General features: G+C 35.1%; 1 protein-coding gene across 7 annotated transcripts in view; it reads left to right on the top strand.

The window, feature by feature from the left end:
• Positions 1–20,579, top strand: part of CACNA2D1 (calcium voltage-gated channel auxiliary subunit alpha2delta 1) — a 477,825-nt gene that overhangs the window by 231,033 nt on the left and 226,213 nt on the right. For all 7 annotated transcript variants that reach the window (XM_041722688.1, XM_041722686.1, XM_041722687.1 and 4 more), the window contains exon 4: positions 15,882–15,941. In XM_041722688.1, the coding sequence (XP_041578622.1) occupies positions 15,882–15,941 (60 nt within the window). The remainder of the gene's footprint in view (positions 1–15,881; positions 15,942–20,579) is intronic.

Below are 20,579 nucleotides of genomic sequence, written 5' to 3'. Positions count from 1 at the left end.
TGGATATGATAATCTTTGTTTCTTCTTTTAAGATTTTATTTTTAAGTAATCTCTACACCCAAGGGTGGGACTTGAACTCATGACCCTGAGGTCACTAGTCACCTGAGCCAGCCAGGTGCCCCACGGATATGATAATAACCTTCTGTTTCCGGCAGATCTGGTGAACTTCTGAACCTACTGTGGATTGTGCATGTCTCAGATTGACGATGAGAGGAAATGGAAGTACCCTGCACTTGCCACTTTGCTTTGCTCTATGACATACACATCAAAGTTACACTGCCTTGTGCTTTTAGTCTCTTACATAGATTTTGGTCAAGTAATTTTTACTATTTTTTTTCCAAGAGTCCTTGGGGTGGATAAGGACAATTAGAGGCCTGTTATTCAAGAGGCTTCATTCAGAATTAACCTTTACCACCTTTCCCAAATACAGCCTCTGCACCCTCTTTTTATAGCAAATGTGTTTGCATCTATTTTCCCCTTTCTTTAGGATAAATTATTTTCTTGGAAACTCCTAAATACTTTGGGTAATAAATCTCTGCAAGAAACGTTGCCAGGGTGAATACAGTATATGTGTCCAAACTTAGGTACAATCTTTCTCCTTTTTTGCCTTTTTAATCATAGATATCATAGATCTCTCTGGAAGGATGAGGGCCAGTAGTTTTAGAGGAGAAAACCCTACCTCCACCATGCATTTTTTATTTGTTATGGTCTGTTTCTTTGTCCCATTGTTGATAGTCATTCTAATTGACAGCTACTTTTGAATTATCAGGATGGGTAATGCTTTTCTAATTTCTAGCAACACAGCTTTATCTCATTTGACCTGTTATGTCTTAGCATGTGAATGCTGCAGCAAGGCAGTGGAGTGTGGTGGGATGGGGAGAGAAAAATAATCAGACATAAAAGGATTCTACTAACTTAGAAAATGAACAAAAAATTCAAATAAATGCTATGAGAGATTTTTTTCAAGTGCTTAATCGTTTAATACAGATCTTATTACTCTACTGTGTATGGAATCAATAGAAATTAATTACTCATTCTTTGTAATTGTCTTCTACTTATGTGATGTTCAGCAAGTTGTATAACTTCTTTCATCAGGTGGGATAGGAACAAGGGTTCTGGAAAAGGTAGCCGTGTTCATTTCTTTTTTTAAAGATTTTATTTATTTATTCATGAGAGACAGAGAGAAAGGCAGAGACACAGGCAGAGGGAGAAGCAGGCTCCATGATGTGGGACTCTATCCCAGGACCCCAGCGTCATGCGCTGAGCTGAAGGCAGACGCTCAACTGATGAGCCATCTAGGCGTCCCAGGTAGCCGTATTCAAATGCCTACTCCTCCACCACTTTCTCTTTGCCAAGCACTTTTTTTTTTTAATTATGCCCTCTATCTTTCCTTGGAAGATATTATCATTAGCTTCATTTACAAATGGGTGAACAGATTTTAGGGAATTTAAGTTGACCTTCATTTCTGGCTCTTGGAAGTTTGTTTACTCTTCTGTAAAAGCAGCATTTACTAAGTTTGAGAAAGAGATGGAATAATTCCTCTAAGGTGGTTGACAAAGAATAAGCACTGAAAAGATATTATCCCTTACTGTTATTTAAGTCTCAGTATGATATTCAATGGAGATACAGTCTTTAAAAGGAATTTTATGAATTGTAGAAGTGACACACATCTTAACCATCATTATTCTTGATGACATATGGGCATTGTATAATGAATATCCAATTTTAATTTTTCCCAGAAAGAAAAAAGAAAGAAACCTTGAGCTTTCCACTTGACAGCCAAGAGTTTAAAATTTTGTCACTTCTTGGAAGTTCATGTCTAAGAAAAATGAGCAGAAAATTATAGAATAATTGTGCAAATTATTAAGAGAATTTTGGTAATGTAAGTTACTGGAAGCTTTTTACTGAGATCATTAAAAACTCACTTGAGAACATGGAGAAATAATAACAATAGAACTCAAATAAAAGTGAAAACCTAAAGAACTACTGAATATTTTAAAGCACATTCTCTAGGAAAGGAGGAATCAGGAATGGCATTTTTTTTTTTTTTTTAAGATTTGTCATGGATGATATTTCTGATATTTAAAAATCTAGTAAATTGAGTATTTACCAATGTGATTGACTGATTTACACATCATAGTGATTTTCCAAGTCCTAGGAGGAAAAATTATACAAGTGAGGAAGGAGCACATGGTACACACTTTTATCCACGACAGAATGTGATATATTCACTTCCAGTGTATTAACAAAAATGAAAGAAAGGGGAGAGTTTCCATAGCAACATTAGCAAAACAAAATTTGCCTACTGTCTAAGATCACATTTTTAAAAGCCCACCCACTCACCAATTTGGAAGCCTGTGAGAATTAATTAAACTCAAAGATAAATTATTTAAAAGTGAAAAGAAATTAAGATAACATGGCCGGAATGGTAAATTGTTTACAACCCGTCAAAGATAGCTTGATATAATATGAATCAAAGGGACGGTTAACAGAAGAGGAGAGCTGGAGATAGCAAATTATTATGGTAAAATTAAAAGGATGGAAGGTGGCTGAGGGAGATCTAATCTGACAGGATCTGGGGTGCACTGCAGTATACTTAGGCCATAGTGATGCACACCTGTTTGATTATAACCTTCAGTAAAATAAAGGAACTCCTCCTTTTTCCCCTTCCTGATGATTCATAATAGCTAATGTTGACAAAGATGTCACCGCTGTATTTGCCTTTGCAAAATCATGAAATCCTTAAAACAATTCTGTGAAATGGGTATTATTATTTCTGTTTTACAGATGAAAGATAGAAATGTAGAGAAATTAAGTCACTTGTCCCATATTTTCAAAATCAGTACATGTTTTATGGCTTCCTGAATTCTTTTTGAACAAGCCTTGCAGAAGATTTTAATTGGAAATGAAAACTAATTTCAGCATGATATCCAGACGAGCTGAAGGGGCACTTGTGTCATATTTTTTGTTACTACCTAATACTAAGATGTTATTGCATTCACTGGTAATTAAAATGTATGTGTGATAGCTGCCCTGGTCGTTACCTGTTCTAAGAGCAGTTCGGGGGCAGTCAAAGGTAGTGGGTGTCTATCTGTGAGCTGATTTGGGAAGTTAATAAATCAGACTGTTTCAAAACTCCTAAACTATGACAAGGGAAATATAGTGATAAACACTTGAGGGATTATGTTGAAAAGTAAATTATATATGCAAAAAGAAATGATCCTTTACTAAGAGGATAAACCTTTTTAGGTTAGTTTCCACTATAAGATAGCAAAATAAATTTTGTAATTTTTCTTTTTTTAAAGAGAGACAGAGAGAGAGAGAGAGAGAGCGTGCATGCCCATGCACACGCAGGGGAACGGGAGGAGTTGAAGGGAGGGGGAGAGAAAATCCTCAGCAGGCTCCATGTGTGGTGCGGCACCCACCCTGAGGATCTATTTTATGACCCTGAGATTATGATTTGGGCCCAAAGCAAAAGTCAGATGCTTAACCAACTGAGCCACCCAGGTGCTCTAATTTGGTAAACTTTTTTATCTGCCCTTCCTGTTCATCTTTTTTTTCCTACTTTATAACATATATAAACTTATATGTATGAGTATATGAAACTAATGGTAAATCATAAATTTATGGGTTTTTGATGTATGTATTTATATTCTTGCCTCTAGTTATGGTCTTTGAAGGACTAAAGTCTTTAGATTCACTTTCCGTTTTTTTCCTTATAAACAAACAAAAAAAGGTAGAAATAAAGTACCAAAAAATAATTTTCAAGGACATTTTTCATCTGGTATAAACTTTTTATTACATCAATTTGCATCATTTTCAATTAAGTTGTATTTTTGGTATTTTCATAAACTAATGTCATCAACATGAACTTTGATAAATTTGTAGATTTAAAGGAAGGTGGAGCCTCCCTCTCACAAACTGACTGTGAAAAGTGGCCTTTCCATATCTTTCCCTATCTATTTATTTATTTATTTGATTTTTTTAAGTCATCTCTACCCCTGTCATAGGACTTGAAACCATGAGATCAGTTGTTGCATGCTCCATCGATTGAGCCAACCAGGCACCCCTTCTTCCTTCTTTTAAAGTGGTTGCTCTTTTATATCAGTTCTTTTGTATTACCTGGTTCCTACAAAGATTTGAGTATTTTCTTATTATGGTAATTTTCCCCTTTCTACCTTGTATAAAATTTTGTGCCTTATGCTTTATTTGACAATTAACCTATTGAAAATAAAATGAAACCCTGCAACCTACACAAGTGCCTGTAGATTTAAGTGGTGGGCTCCCAAGAACTAAGCAAGTTTGAGCTCTCATAGTGTCCTGTATTCAAGAGTGGAAGGAAGGAAGGAGAGAAGGAAGAAAGGAATTATAAAGACTATAATTTAGAGTAGTATGTTTCAATAATATATTTCAAAGAAGAAATATAAAAAGATAAAATTTAAAACGTTATAAAATGCAATATTATCAATGCCAGTTATTTTTAGGACGTTTTCTTGAGGATTCAATAACATTTCTACAGTTTCAATATACATTTAATATTGCATTTGTAACATTTTGCGTTTGTTTTGTCAAAAAGGCAAATACTATTTTCCTTTTTTTAAAGATTTTTTAAAATTTATTCATTCATGAAAGACAGAGAGAGAGGCAGGCAGAGACACAGGCAGCCACTCCCCTGACGTGGGACTCGATCCCCAGTCTCCAGCATCACGCCTTGGGCCAAAGGCAGGCGCCAAACCACTGAGCCACCCCTCGATCCCCGATTTTTCTTATTATTTTAACTGTTTTGAAGTTAATCTTAATTGTCTCAAAGTTCATAAGTTTTGGTCAGACTCTAAATCATATTTAACCTTCTGAATAGAAACCAATCCACTCAGGGACTTCTGCTTCACCTGGTCATCTCCACTAAGTCTGATTCACCAGGTTTATTTGTCAGAAAAGGGAGTTAAGAGCAAATCGTGGTTTTCTGTCTCACGGCTGTAAGAGCTTGATGTTAAGATCACAGAAACTTGTGCTTGAACAAGGCTGTGGATTTTTATTTTAGGGCAGTGCTTCTCAAACTTGATTCTCCAGTGGAATCACCAGGAGATCTTGTCGAACCCTTGATTGCCGGGTCCGCCCCACAAGCTTCTAATTCCATAGGCCTAGGGTGGGATCCAAAACTTTGCTCATCGAATCAGTTCCCAGGTGATGTTGCCCCGTCGGTCTGGGGTCACTTTGAGAAGCACAGTTTTAGAGACACCAAGACTCTGAGGCAGGGCGAAGATGCATGCTCAGCTTAAGCCCGGAGGATAAAATAAATATGACATCGTTTAAATGCCAGCGCATTGAGTGCAAGGTATGCAGGTGGATCAGTGACCATTCCTGTGGAAGCGGCTCAGCCAGAGGTGGCGGGGCGAGAAACGCAGAGGCTCGGAGATTTTCACTCTTCTGCAAGCTAACACGCCAGCTGGCCACAAATTCAGGAATTCAGACTCCTCGGGGCCCACCCCGTGGCTCGGATGGCTCCCAGCACAGCGGACTGCGTGGGCTGCTGGTTGACAAGAGTTACGCCCTGTCCTTCAGTGGGGTGGGGGGGGGGGTTGGTGGTGGTGCTGCTGCTCAGTAGCCCGGGTGCACTGGGCTGTTCTACAGCTGAGAGGCCCTGGCTTGGGACCCTCATCTCCCAAAGGGAGCCCATCAGCAAAGCTGAGCAACAAGCAGATGTTTCCCACCCTGCAGGGAGGCACTCCTCTGTCTTCCTTGTTGATGACTTTATTACAGAGAGAATTTAAGTTGGATTTTTCACCCTGAAGTACTCAAATGTGTATGTTTCTTGCCGATAACAGCTTCAAGATTTTCAGCTTATTAACTTTATAATTTTAGTCACTTCTTTGTACCTTTTTTTTTAAAAGACTTTATTTATTTATTCATGAGAGAGAGAGAGAGAGAGAGAGAGAGGCAGAGACACAGGCAGAGGGAGAAGCAGGCTCCATGCAGGGAGCCTGATGCGGGACACGATCCCGGGTCTCCAGGGTCAGGCCCTGAGCTGAAGGGAGGCACTCAACTGCTGAGCCGCCCAGGGATCCCATGTACCTCACTTTTTAATATGTTGTAGCTTCCATTTGTTGAGGACCTTACAGTCACCCTTACAATACAATCATCGTTTTATAGTTTAGAAAATTGAGGTAAAATGTATTATTTAAGTTAGCGCTGGTCACATGCGTAGCAAGAGCTAGGGCTAATTTCACTATACTGTGCTCTTCTGTTGTCAGTAGTAAAAAGCAAATGCAGATGTGTGTGCAATTATATGGTCACATAGGGAAGTAAAACAAGCAAATTAGGACAATTTTGATTTGGTATTTGATAGATTTGTAGGCAATTTGTTGGTAGATAAAGTGTTAACATGATGTATTCTAAAGAATTCAGTTCTCACCTGAGGAGATGTATTACCTGAGTATGTGATTTCCTCATGGCAGTAGTTTGTTATTGTAACTGTGTGGGACCCTGGAACAGATTATCAGCAGGAATAGGGCTAGACTAGTTTTAGAAACTGTCTTGCTGCTGTTTTCTTTCCCTCTGGAACACTGATTCTCTTCCTTCTCCACACTGGTTTTTTCCTGGGTTTCTGAAGCTATATTGGTGTTCAACATTTAGAGAATAAGGCAATCCCATGGATTGCCCTGGATCCCTGCCACATCCACAGCCAAATTCTAATATTTTTAAGGACTAGGTGATGATGAATTAATTCAGCAATTTTTGAGAATTAGGTAGTGATGAATTTGTCCAGCAAGATGCTTGTCAAATAGGAAGACAATTTTTGTGGCATCTCAAAGTATCGTGATAATGAATGATGATAATTTAGTGAACCTAGTTATAAGTCTTGTTGCAACTGAGATAAAATCTCAAAAATACTGGAAATGATTATTTCCATATTTTCATACACATTCAAATAAATGTCTCCTCCTGCTACACATTGTGTGAGATGTTGGAGGTGTACAGATGTGAAAGAGCTGTATCTGACACCTAATGAACTCACATTTCTGGGCTGTTGAGGTGAGGGAGGATGAGTACAGCATTGTGTGGCACTAATCAAGGGCAGTGGGTTATTTTTGTTGATTTCATTAAAATACTCCTCTATTTAGAACAGGTTTTCTCCAAGAGTAATTAAATCCATATGTCTAATGTCGCTAAAAATGTTACCTGCTAGAGGAGGGTTTGCAAGGTTTATTTAGTCCCAGGAAAAGGTGGACGGACTATATTAAACATGGAGATTTCTGGTAATGACACCAGGTATAGAAATCAGAATCTTTGGATGGCAGTGGGATTGAGTGGGTTTGTATGGGGTGTGTTGAACAAGCTCATCTGGTGTCTTTGAAGGTGTCAGTGTGTAGAGCTGATATAGAAAATTAATTCATTTGGGACGCCTGGGTGGCTCAGCGATTGAGCGCCTCTCTTTGGCCCAGGGCATGATCCTGGGGTTCCGGGGTTGAGTCCCACATCTGGCTCCCTGCGTGGAGCCTGCTTCTCCCTCTGCCTGTGTCTCCGCCTCTCTCTCTGTGTCTCTCATGAATAAATAAATAAAATCTTTTAAACAAGAAATTAATTCAATTGAACAACCTTTTTATTTTATTGTTTTGTGCTATAGAGCCAAAGAAAAGAAAGGTAATGACAATTACCAGTTGTATATTATTTACTTTCACAACAACTAAAAGGAGTTTTGCTGTTATTACCAGATGACATCTCCTTTACCCTGGCTTCTGTATTCCAAGAGTCTGCCAATTTATTTGGAGCTAATTACATCTCCAAAGATTAGACTTGAAGCTTTGTGGTTAATTTCAAAGGCATTTTCTGAATATGGCACATCCAGACTGAAATCTATACAACATGATCCAGAAGGCATGCTCCAAAAGATTTATTTTTCACTGGACCCACTAATAGAAGAATAAATGATGACTGGCTTGATTTCAACAGCTTTTATTTATATGTTTTGCATACATTATATTCCCTTGAAGCTTGAGCCTGGAAGAGAAATAGTGTTTGTATTATGAAACTTTTATTTTACATAACCTGAAATCAAATCAATTGTAAGAAAATGATAGGCTATCAAAAAAGAATTAATCTGTAGCCTTACTTGCATCTTAGGCAGTATAAGATTTGTATGGGATTTGGCTTAATATAATTACAAAGTAATGTTTTACTATTAATTTTCATAATTCCTTTATGTCATAATTCCAGTATTTATGGAAGTCTTAAATTATTTGAATAGGTATAAATAATAAGACTATATACTTTATGAATAATTTTAATCGAAGTATGTATTAAAAGTCACATATTATGTAACCTGTTCTGTTTCTCTTAATAAACAATACTCGAGATGATAAACTCCTTTTTTTCCTCCTCCATAATCTCAAATGGATGGGCTTGTGCTAAGATATTTTATCAGGGTCTGTTGGAATTTTTTAAGTCATTGGATATATTTTTCTAAATTAAAATAGGGTTTTATTAAAAATATTTTTTTTGTGTCTTGGGATCAATTTGAGATTGCTCTGCTAGAAAAACAAAAGTGAGGTTGAGAAAAAGAAAGATAATGATTATAATTATGTGCTCATGTTTCATGTCATTAAACAAAAGCAGAAAGTCTGCAAAAGCGTATTTTAAGCAAGCACAAGTAAAACATAAAAACAGCGTTTAGTTATCTTTGTAAACGTGGGCTTAGTAACCCATAGCTCCATAGTGACAGGGAGTCGACATCTCCAGATAAGTAGTTTTGCTTGAGTGTTCATTTGGGTTCTTTCAAAATGCATACATAATTCTTGTGTAGAAGGAATGATGGTCCCTTGGTGGAGAGAAGGAATAAATGTGTTCTGATCATGAAGATTCATTAAATGCACAGAGTTTTGGTTCTAAAACATGGTCTTAGAAAGAGTTCCAGCTTTGTTTCCCTGAACATTGTTCTCTCCTCTAGGCATTATCTTTACTTTCTAAAACTCTTAGCAAACCATTTCTCAAAACTCATTGGCATTAATTGGTTCTCATTTTCAGTGTAAAGCATCCCTTGCAAGGGTAATGGGTTTCTCGTTAGACAAATCATCCCCCACCCTACCCGCTTGAAGCAGGTGGAGTTTCTCTTTGGCATTCAATCTGCACACACGTATTAATTAGAAAGAAGAATCGTCAGTGTCAACATCAGATAACATTTACATTATTAAAAAAAATACATGCCGAACAATGCCAGGGATACAGACCAATTCATTATAGAGACTGCTCTGAGTAGGGCACTTGGTCACGGGAGGTGAGTGAGGAGAACTTCAAGGTGACTTGTAATTTTCAGTTTGTATGTGAAAAATTTCAAAGGAAACACACACAAAAAAGATAAAGATGAATTCTGACTAATGGATTTCAGGCTATTTTTTTCTATGCTTTTCAATAATTTGGTCTCCCCCCAGATCAAACAAATAAAAAGACCTGTCACTAAAAGTGTCATTGGCCAGCAATCTACACTTTTTAGAATCTTTCCCATTACTTAATTTTGAGGTATTTCCATTTTTGATAAAACCAGTACTTTAAAAAATTTGTTCTTCATGTGGCAAATTCCACTGAAATAAAGTAAAATAAACAAAGCATGTGTATTTTAACCATTAGGAAAGCATCTGCCAAACACTGATCACATGATGTGTTTGTGTGTGTTTGTGGGTATGTGTGTGTATGTGCTAGTTTTATAGTATATGATATGTGGGTGTATATAAATACCTTTAAGAAGCAGGGACTGTGTGCTATACTTTTACTCCCTTGACAATTCCATATAGCAAGTATTTAGTAAATATTTATTGAATATAAGTAAACACACTATATTTACGTAGTGATCGCAGTTACCAAGTGTTGAAAGGTGCCATATTTAACTCGTCCTGGTTAGCTTATTCAAATTTAATAACCTTTTAATATCAAATCCCACTTTCCAGCCTGACTTCATTAGCCAATAGATCTTTTTCAAAATACCAATGTTTCTTTATAGAAATGTTTTTAAGGAATAAGTAAGTAAGATAGATGTGATTTAAAAAACACATATAAAGCAGTTTCTCCATGTTAAGATCTTCATAGTGGTATCGTGGTTCACTAGGATATAGCAAGTTGCCTAAAAGTTTTTGATAGAATTCTGCTGGGCATATATATTTATGTAAATTTAAATAACAATTATTTATGCATTGTTTTATGTGAATCAAAGAAACACCACATTGTTTCTCATTTGGTTAAGGATATTGGAAAGGGAAGAGTACTTTTTTTTTAACCTTTTAGATGCAACACTATATTAGATACGGAAGTCAGGTGTTGTCTACTTGAAGTCTTCACAATTTCTCACTAGAATGAAGAATGCTAAAGAAATGTTACACCTCACTGTCCTTTTTTTACTATTTCAGGAAATAAGGCAAGAAAGCAGAACATTAACGATTTGCTCTCTTTTCTCATTGTGTTTATGGTAATAATAAAATACAATAAAATTGAGCTAATTTTAAAAAATTAAAATAAAATTGAGCTAATTTTATTGTCTGCTATATTAAACCACTATATTCCCTGAATTGTTTTTGGACTGTTGTGCGGTTCTATAGGCAAGAGCTTTTATGTAGGGCAAAATCAGTGAAATGTAGGGACTATTAAGATGCTTACAGTCATCTCACTCATATATATATATGTAGAAGTGGTCATCAGTGATTATAGTTCTAACAGGCTATTCTATGAAGTTCCATTTACAAGATTCAAAAAGAAGCAAACCACTTAGTTTATAATGTGCTAGGTATTTAGCATACAAATAGAAAATGTAAAGATAGATATTATTCTTAGATGCTGAAAAATGTTAAGCCCATTGCCTAAAATCCCATTAATTAGTGAATAGTAGCACTAGGAGTGAAAACCAGATCTGTTTAAAAGTGAAAAGTGGGTTGCCCATTATAATTTTACACCTCCAAAGTAATTGCTTGTACCTGTACACTTTTCTTCAAAACGTACTTCTCTGTTCATTCACCCAAGTCTGCTATTTTCAGAAGGTATTGTTAGACTATTCAAAAGATTATCCTGATTCTTTTGATACGTTAAGAACATTCGGTGAAAAAAAAGCAAAACTCATTAGAGTAATTAAAAAATTGTCAACGTGGGCATTACACAATAAATGGTTAATCCTTCTTGGGTGTTAACTATTTGTACATTAATTACATTAACGTGCATATTTTACTTAGGCTATTGTGTATGTCTGTTGCCTCTTTATTAGAAAGAAAAATCTTGACGTACGCTAGCCAAAGAAATTGTTTTGGATTAGAGATGTTTCTTTGACTGATGTTTCTAAGCCATTCTTGGTATTAACATTGAATAGAGACATTATTGGAGTCTAACTGAACGGTCAGATGATCCCTGAAGGTTTCCTTTCAAAGCTATAATTAAAAGAAAATTCTTTCTAATTAAATGTTTCAGGAAACTTTTATTTTTGATCTGCAATTAACATGCCATCTAAGAAGCATATAGGATATGGGTTGGGAAAATAGTCTATTTCCAAGAGAAAATATATTTAGGTATTATTGTTAAGGAGAATGATAGAATTATTTCAGTATACACTGTATAATTATATTGCTTTTATTAGACTTTCATATCACCTGACAGAAATCGGTGCTAGTGGAAGAGATAAGGATATGACAGTAAGTGAGGGTGGGGAATGAATAGGTCTTCAAGGGAGCTGATCTTTGCTCTGATAAACCTCTCCCATTCTTATTTGTTTCTTCTTCCTCTTCCTCTTCTTCTTATAGATCACTGCATATCAAAAGCTTTTTCTCTGATTAGCAGTATTCTCTCAGGATCTGAAGGCAAGACCTGTGTAAAACAGTTCCTCAGTGGACATAGGATTTTTTTGTGTGTGCTGTTTTTGTTTTCAGCGATTTCTAAATATTTTCTGGGAATTTTCCATTAGCCTGAGTTTTCCACCAGTGTTTCTGGCTTTGATACTGTTATATCTTTCTATATTATCTGAATATCTGGTGATGTTAATATTTGTAATGGGTCTAAGGGAGGCTAAATATTGGTCTTATAGTATGAACACAGGCTTTAGAGTTAGAAGACTTAAGTTCAAGTCCATTTTGTTAAACTTGGGAGTCTTTAAATTGGTCTTATTTTTAAAGATTTAATTTATTTATTCATGAGAGGCACAGACAGAGAGAGAGGCAGATACACAGGCAGAGGGAGAAGCAGGTTCCTCGCAGGGAGCCCGATGCAGGACTCGATCCTGGGACTCCAGGATTATGCCCTGAGCCGAAGGCAGGCGCTAAACCGCTGAGTCCCCCAGGAATCCCCTCAAATTGGTCTTGAGTTGGTTTTCTGTTTTAAATGATCAAACCAATAGGTAGGTAGGGATGTATACATTATTTATACATCTATGACATTGTATGTATGTATACTTATCATTCTATGCCCAGAGAATTTTCATATACACGTATGCTGTTTCATTTATGATAAAGCCACTTAATGAATCTATCTGGCTTAAGAACAGAATTAAGTTTCCATTTTCTCTCATAGGTATTTATGCTGAGTTGGGTCTTTTGTATCTTTACTTGGTTTGGTTTTAAGGTTTGATAATAGATTAAACTGTATCATAAATTAAGAAAAAAACACATTTTCCTTATTCTGAATTAAGTTATTGTAACAGGATATACTTATGTAGCCAGTTATGGCTACTTTAGCCATAACTATAGTTCTATCCTGAGCAAATGTTCACATTTTATTAGGTAGGAATGTTATCAGTCTTAACACAATTTGCCCATGGCATTTAACAGTGGATCATTGGCTTTAAAAATAAAATGTCACTTGACCAGAATAGAAGTTAATTAAGGACTTGAAAGTGTCCAAAAGACATGTCAGCTTTCTGTAAGATGTGGCTAGCTGGTCTTTTGCCACAAGGAAGAGCACCATCAGCAACTATTTCTATTCATCCCCAAGATAGCCTCGTTAAGTGTAAAGTTCAGTCTTATGCTTTATTATGAATTCACTGCATAAAAAATATTTCATTAATTTTTGCATGAACAAAGAAGTCAATAGTAGAGTATTTTCATGATTATGTATTTATAGATTTCTAAGCTGGGGCTATAAAATTTAGCAACTTTTTAAGCTTCAAACCAAGCTTTTAAAGTATACATTTTTTCCTTTAAGTTTCTAAAACCATTTCAGAATCTTGCAGTAAGTGACATTGCTTCATAAAATTAGGGTTTAAATAATTGCATATAGATAGATATGGATATCGATATAGACAATAAGAAGATAAAGCTGATTTGGACTCTCTTCCTAGGAGAATTTTCTTCTGGAAGTTTGTTACCATTGTTCATCCCTTCTTAACCTTTCTTTTTTTTCTAGAAATAATTAACTGTGATAATTACTGTCATTATGGCTTATTAAACATGGATTATGTTCATATCATAAGCCAGTGATTCTGGGTCAGATCAATTACGTTGTACTTTCTCATGCTCTCCAGAGTAGAGAACAACGTGGTAGTTAGAGCTGGAGCTTTGAAAAGCATGTATGCCTCTGTGGGTGAGAATGTCCCCCAGTGTGTTTTGTTTGTGGGGATGGCATCTTCCTTGTGTGTGTTGTCCAAGGGAAAACCTTAATATTCGTTTTCCAAGACATAAAGACATTTTAGAGTTCTAATATTTCTTAGTCAAAAACGTTATTTAATTGATGTATGTTTTACCCAGTATTTTGTTTAAATTCTCAAAATGCTTAAGTTTATTATTTTTTGTATACATATGAACCTTTAGCTGGTCTTGTATTGACTGTTAAAAATGAAGAGTTGGATTCTGAATTTTGTCTAGAGTTGATTTTCTTATTTTGTCTTTTCTTTCTCTATCTTCTCATCCTAAAGTTTTCCTCCAAAGACGTTACTTCCATTTCTACTTAATTTGCCACTTTATGCACCTTTTACTACATCTTCACACTGAATTTTAATTTTCAGAAATGTTGTGTTGCAATCTTACTGAAAGGCATATGCTTTTCCCTTGGTTTAACTATAGTTAGCTTATTGTTTTTGTTAGGAATAGAGAGCATCTTTTGGTTACTCTCCCTGGTCCAGTTTCTAACATTTACTAGCTCTTTTTATTTATTTATTTATTTATCTTTTTTTGATAGCGAAGGAGAGAAAGAGAGGAGGGAGAGGGAGAGAGAGAATCTTAAGCAGGCTCCACAGTCAGTGGGGAGCCTGACATGGGGCTTGAGATCATGACCTGAGTTGAAAGCAAGAATTGGATGTTTAACTGACTGAGCTACCCAGGTGCCCCTACTGCTCTCCTTTTAATCTGTGTTTGCCTAGTGGCTGAGAAACTGAAACCATTGTCATGTTGAACACACTGGAGGATTTTTCTTTTAAATTCAGTTCAGGAATTCTTAACTTTACATCTCCTATTAGACAGTATTTTATAGTGATCAGTAATACCTACTTAATAGTTTAAGAGTGAACAGATTATGGTATTAAATAACAGGGCATTGAACTCGGTAACTAATGTAAAAACTGACATGAAGACATGTTTCCGTTATCTAGTGCAGTCTGGATTTACTTTGGAAGAGCACTCACTGGAGTATAGTTCATAGTGAGAGATCAAAACATGAACCAGTAATCCACTACAAGGTTTATACTTTCCTGGAACCTAACCTGCTTATTCCCGTCTCTTAAAAATGAGTTTAATATTTATATTTATTCTATTTACTGTTACATCCTTTGTGTTTCTGCCACTAACTTATAGCTGTGTTGGGAGCAGGCCACAGCTGCTCAATATTCAGCCATCTTCTTCTCCAAGATACATAAAGTGCAAATAGAATCATAATTATCTAAGTTAAGTTAGATAACTAACATCTGTTATTCTGTCTACCAGGCACTGTTCTAAGCACTTCACAGTTTATACCTTGTTTAATTCTCTCTCTAATCCATGAGGCCTACTTTGACATTATTCACCTGAGAATACAGAAGAGTTTCAACTTTCCCCAGGTTTGCACAGCTAGGGCTGATATTTAAACCCAGGCAGTCTGGTTTCAGATCTGTGTTCTTCATCACTAAATGTAAAAGCTTATCACACAGACAACATGAGAGTAATACCGAGACGTTCAAAGAGAAAAATCTGAAAGCTATTAGAGAAAGAAAAAAATAGAATTTATTTACCAAATGTGATTAGCAGACTGACAACAGACATTTTATCTCCAACTGAACTTAACAGAATAACGTTTTCAAAATGCTAAAGGAAAAATCAGTGTAGAAGTCTGTAACTACATTAACATACAAGAGTGAATATGACATAAGGCCATTTTCAGAGGTGCAGATTGTAAGTTTAGTATCATAGATTATCTCTGAAAGAACCAATGTACTTCAGCAAGAAGGAAATTACTACATTTGTATGGCTTTTGGTAAAAAACAAACAACCCTCAGTATGCTGTTAAGAAGGTGCCTAAGATAGTGCTTAGCAAATATTGATTGACATTTCAATATCATTTCCTTTCTACATATATAGAAATATAGAAAGGTATTCACTAAAGACTTGTTTCTACCAAGATGAATATACTCTGCTTATTAAAGCTTTCTCTGAAACTGAAATGTTAGTCATTGAAAGAAAGCACTCAAGGTGTCCACATCCTCTGATGACAACAGAGGTAGTTAAACCAGGGTATTCAAGAATAGTAGGTTATTCATATTACTTAAGAGTAAATACACATATATCTACTTTAGTAGGTTAGATTACTAAATGGTTGGGAATTTATGAATCATAAGTAAGGAGTTTCTTTCCCTTTTATGTCCTTATAATTGATTTGAAAACCCCAGCTCTTTATGTATTCGCAAGTATAGATTCACGTGGTCATTTGAATTCTAAGATATAATGTTTCCTTTCCAGCGCTTGGCTTTGGAAGCAGAGAAGGTTCAAGCAGCCCACCAGTGGAGAGAGGATTTTGCGGTAAGGACCCCTTTATAACCATTTGAATTTGTGACATTTTGTGCTTGATAGTTATGATCACATTAACATTTTTTAATGATACAATCTTACGATTTTATAAGATCAAAATTCTATATTTTGGCTATATTTTCTTTCTTTAAAAAATGTGCTTTTGGGTAATCAGGCCAGCAAGTTAGTCAAAATGTTCCTGCTTATGTTCCATATTAAAATAAGTCTTCAAAAAAAAAAAACCAAAAAAACCCAAATCTTTTGAAATGTTCTCCTATAATCGGTTATTTGTAAAATTAATTACATTTAAATAGAATTGCATTATAATATCTGAACCATCATTGTAAATGTTATGAATACACTAGTTGAAAAACAAGTTGCATTTAACAACTTTGGGTTTGTAAGAAGTGATATGCATATTACAGTCACCTTGGTGGTAGGAAATGTGATCGAAGTAAGAATGAATGTATTACACTTTCTGAATTTTAATTTGCTCCACTTTAGCTAGAAACAATCTTTCTTTTACTGTGGCCTACTTTTAGAAGTTCCAGCTAATATTAGCTTTTCCATATATATTTTTGATAAACTTGTACCCTAAGAATTGTTAAGCTAATTATACAAAGAGCAGAAATTCTCCTAATACTGAATTTTGTCTATTTCTCTATCATCTATCTATCCATCCTTCAATTATCTGTCCATCATTCCATCCATCTATCCATCAATCTGTCCATCCATTTTCTTTTCTCTATCCCTGTATCTGTGTTTCCATCCATACATCTGTTCATACATAAATCAGTGTATCCAGTCTTTCAGTCTGTTGTATCAATCAGTCAGTCTTACAGTGAGGGGCACAGTGAAAAAGTTTGCTCTATTTTATTAGTTAAAATATTTATCTTACATATTTTTTACAGTGAGGGGCACAGTGAAAAAGTTTGCTCTATTTTAGTAGTTAAAATATTTATCTTGCATATTTTTTAATTTATAGTAAAAATCTCTAGTTTCTGATCGTAGAAAAATTCCATATAACTAATTTTGGGAATGTTTAAAATAGACCTAGAGTTTAAGTGACAGCTTGATTATACTACTAAATTGGTTTTGAATGTTTTGTGAAATAAAAGTCTCAAATTTGAAGGTAAGAGAATTGTGCTTCAAAGAACACAAAACTGAGGCTTAGGAATTAGCACTTTTACTTTGTATAAGCATGATTATATTGTATATCAAAGGAAAATACATTCCATCATATGTCCTTCACTTATAATATATGATAATGGTTAGTCCTCCCTGCTTCATGCTTCTGATATTATTTATTTTTACTATCTTTTCCACAAATTTGTATTTCTTAAACCAGTAGTCAGTCTGCCAGCTGGAGCCTGTATTTGACTATTACCTATTTGATTCTTTTACTAAAGTGGCATATTGCCTGAGTTGTTGGTGTCATGTAGATACTGGCTTAGTCCATAATTGTTTATAGCTAGGTTAGGAAAGATCAGTTTGTCATTCATAATATATAAATAAAAAAATTGGTGATTAACTTAGAAACATAAGTTTGGGTATAGAGGGCAGACTGTAAGTTAATGCAGTGAACCGGGTTTATGATGTTGTTAGTTTCTTTTAGATGAAAGGGAAACAAACTTGAATTTTTTTGTTGTTTCTCAAATAGACAAAATGCAGCCCAACTAATATGCCCAAGTAAATATCCTTCTGATTAATTAATAGTAAATGGAAATTGCTCTTTGCTTCTCATCTCAGAGATGGCATAGTAAAAGCAATGTAAAGATATAGCGGGTATACAGCTAGACCAACTATTCTACTTAGTGTTGGGATAGTACCAGATGGTGGTGTTTTAGTTTAAATTTTGAGTAATTCTTGGAACTCAAAAAATCCTTAAGTTCACACAAATCAGCTTTCATAATATATAGATTCCATTGCTGTTTGAAAACTTTTCTTTGCATTTAAGGAATTTGGCAAAATTTCTCATAGTCATTTATTAGTTATTATGTCTTTTTCAGTTTCCTAAGGAGAAATAATGTGGTAAAGAATAAAGTAGCAAGCAAGGATGTAGTAATGCCATTTATATCATTGGTGCTGTTACACATTGGTGTCATTAACACTAAATTAGCATTTTGGCCATGATTTATTTCTCCTTGCAGAAGTAATGGGCAACCATTCTACATGACACAATAACTCTCAATGTGTAATGGCTGTTACCATATTTTACCTTATCTGAGCCATCATCATTTGTAAGGCACCCTATCATATATGGATTGCCAAGAAAGAAAAAAAAAGAAGCCGATTAAGTTATGATGCATTAGCAATTTTAAGATGTATTCTTATTTGTCAGATGTCAAAGTGTGAAAAAAATTTACCCTGAATTGTGACCCCTGTTATTTACTACTGTCTCAGTGCCTGTACCCAAACAGTAGCCCCGCTAGGATGTCAGACAAGAGGACAAACGGGCTCCACAATGACACAGAAGCCATTACTAAATCGTAGGTGGTTAAATAGAAAGTAAATGGTTTTCTCAGTAAGTGTTAGGAGTTCTGAGCAAACAGTGACCAGCGTGTGAGAGAATTCTTGAACAAATTCTGTTCTTAATTTCCCCCTAGATTACCTCACAATTTATTTAGGACCTATGAAAATATTGATTGACATCAAAAGAGATTGTTAAAGGGAAAACAAGTTAGTCCACTTTAAAGCTCTGTCAACTCATTTCCTGAGTACCCTTCTGGAAGGACTGTAAGCGGTGTTCACAGAACACGCATCTGTCCTAGCTGGCACACTAAGAATTGATATTTTCCCTATCTTACCGTGCCAGCCATCCCTAGTCTTGACAATAGTCCTTCCTATTTCAAGAGCCCTTTGAAATACCATAAGTTATTTTCTGTTTGAAGAATAGAATGTGAATGCAGATTGCCTACACTCAAATATTGCAAAAATAAGGTGCATTTTTTCCTTTTTCCTCTCCCCCCAATAAACCAGATGATGCTTCGATTCATAGTATGCAGCAAAGATAAATAAATCTTTTGAAGCCATAAAACAAATCAAATTTAAATCTGTGGTTCGAAACAAGAAATCATCAACATTGAATCTCCTTTTAATTTTAGGAGACCACACAAAATAATTGCAAATTACATCAGTACTTTAACCAGTACTTAAAAATGTTTAATTTGTAAGTAAATGCTACCATATTCCAAAAGGTCGTCTTTTTAAATATTATAATCCTTTTATCTTTTAAGATATTTAACTACTTGCATCAGTCGGATAGTTCTTTAGGGGAACCTTTACTAATTTAACACTAGGATGATTTAGAAGAAAGAAATAATTTCCTGAAAGGTACGTTAGCATTTCCCAAAGATAAAATAATCTGATTCTTCCCTCAAGTATAAGTAGGTAAATTTCATTAATATTACTTAGGTAAAATGCTGATTAACATTTCCTATTCTTTAGTGTAGAGAAATCTCAGGAAGGGCAAGAACAAAAGGCAAAGCACTAAAATGCTAAAAATGTTGGCAGCCAGGAAAGGCCCATGTAATTCACACTCTCCCTCAGCGCCCTCAGTTCCCAACGGAATCTACAATTGAGGTAACACAGGGTGGACACTCTAAATGGATTAAGATTTATGCGGTCATGCATTTACAAGTTCAAACCAATATTTGTAAATAAACCGGATCTACCAGCTGCCTTTCAGGTCTCCACGCAACTTACCAGTGTTAAAGGTGACATTTCCTGTCACTTATGATGGACAAATTATTAAGAGCAGGTGGGAAAAGCAAAAGGAGAGCTTAGAAAACTAATTGTTCTGCATGCAATAATTGCTGTTATTTCTACCGAACAGATCTTTTCCAATTGCGTTTGAAATCTCATTTGATTACATTGCAATGGTTGGTTAACTTAAGCAATTTTGTTTCCAACTAAGCCTGAGAAATTAATTGTACTTACACATGTATAAACATAAGGGGTGCCTAATTTGTATTTTAATAAGTAGGATCTTTATGGATGGCTTATTAGCATCAGCTTGTTACTGTGCAGACTGAGTACAGACGTCTAGAAATTGGCCAGTAAATAAAACATTTGAGGAGCCTTTTTTAGCTTCAGCTTTACAGAGAAACTAAATTAGAAGGTGAAATTTTTTCTGGTGAAGTTGAATGTTACTGAGTGTCAATCATGCTAACTTGGTTCTCCTAATTTAGTGTTATTTTTATATATTTTTTAAAAATCACTTTTTCAAATTGTATTTTGCAATGTTGCTTTACAAGCTTTATGTTTATAGGAGTCAAATTAATAGGTACTGGTGTTATATATTTATTTCATCTATCTTATTCATTCCATGGAAATGCATCACTTCTGTTGATTGAGGCACAAACAATTGTGAATATGTGAACTGTAAAAAATACTATATTTATTTCGGTTACACTGTATAAAGATAAACACTGTTCTGAGTTATGCATTGGTAGAAGTTCTTGATGTGAAAGAGCTGACATTTTAGAGATAAAAATTGGGGGAGTGGCATGCTATATTAGTGATTAAATGAATGAACTTAGTAGATTACCAAAATGATTTTAGGCTCTGAATGGATTTGTTTGTTTGTTTCTTTATTTATTTATATTCTATCTTTGGTTGAATTGCCCTTTTGGAAAAAAAACACCATAT

The sequence above is a fragment of the Vulpes lagopus genome, chromosome 11, assembly GCF_018345385.1.
Source record: "Vulpes lagopus strain Blue_001 chromosome 11, ASM1834538v1, whole genome shotgun sequence".
Classification (NCBI taxonomy): domain Eukaryota; kingdom Metazoa; phylum Chordata; class Mammalia; order Carnivora; family Canidae; genus Vulpes; species Vulpes lagopus.
The sequence above is the reverse complement of the archived record's forward strand: the minus strand, read 5'-3'. Positions and strand labels throughout refer to the sequence as shown.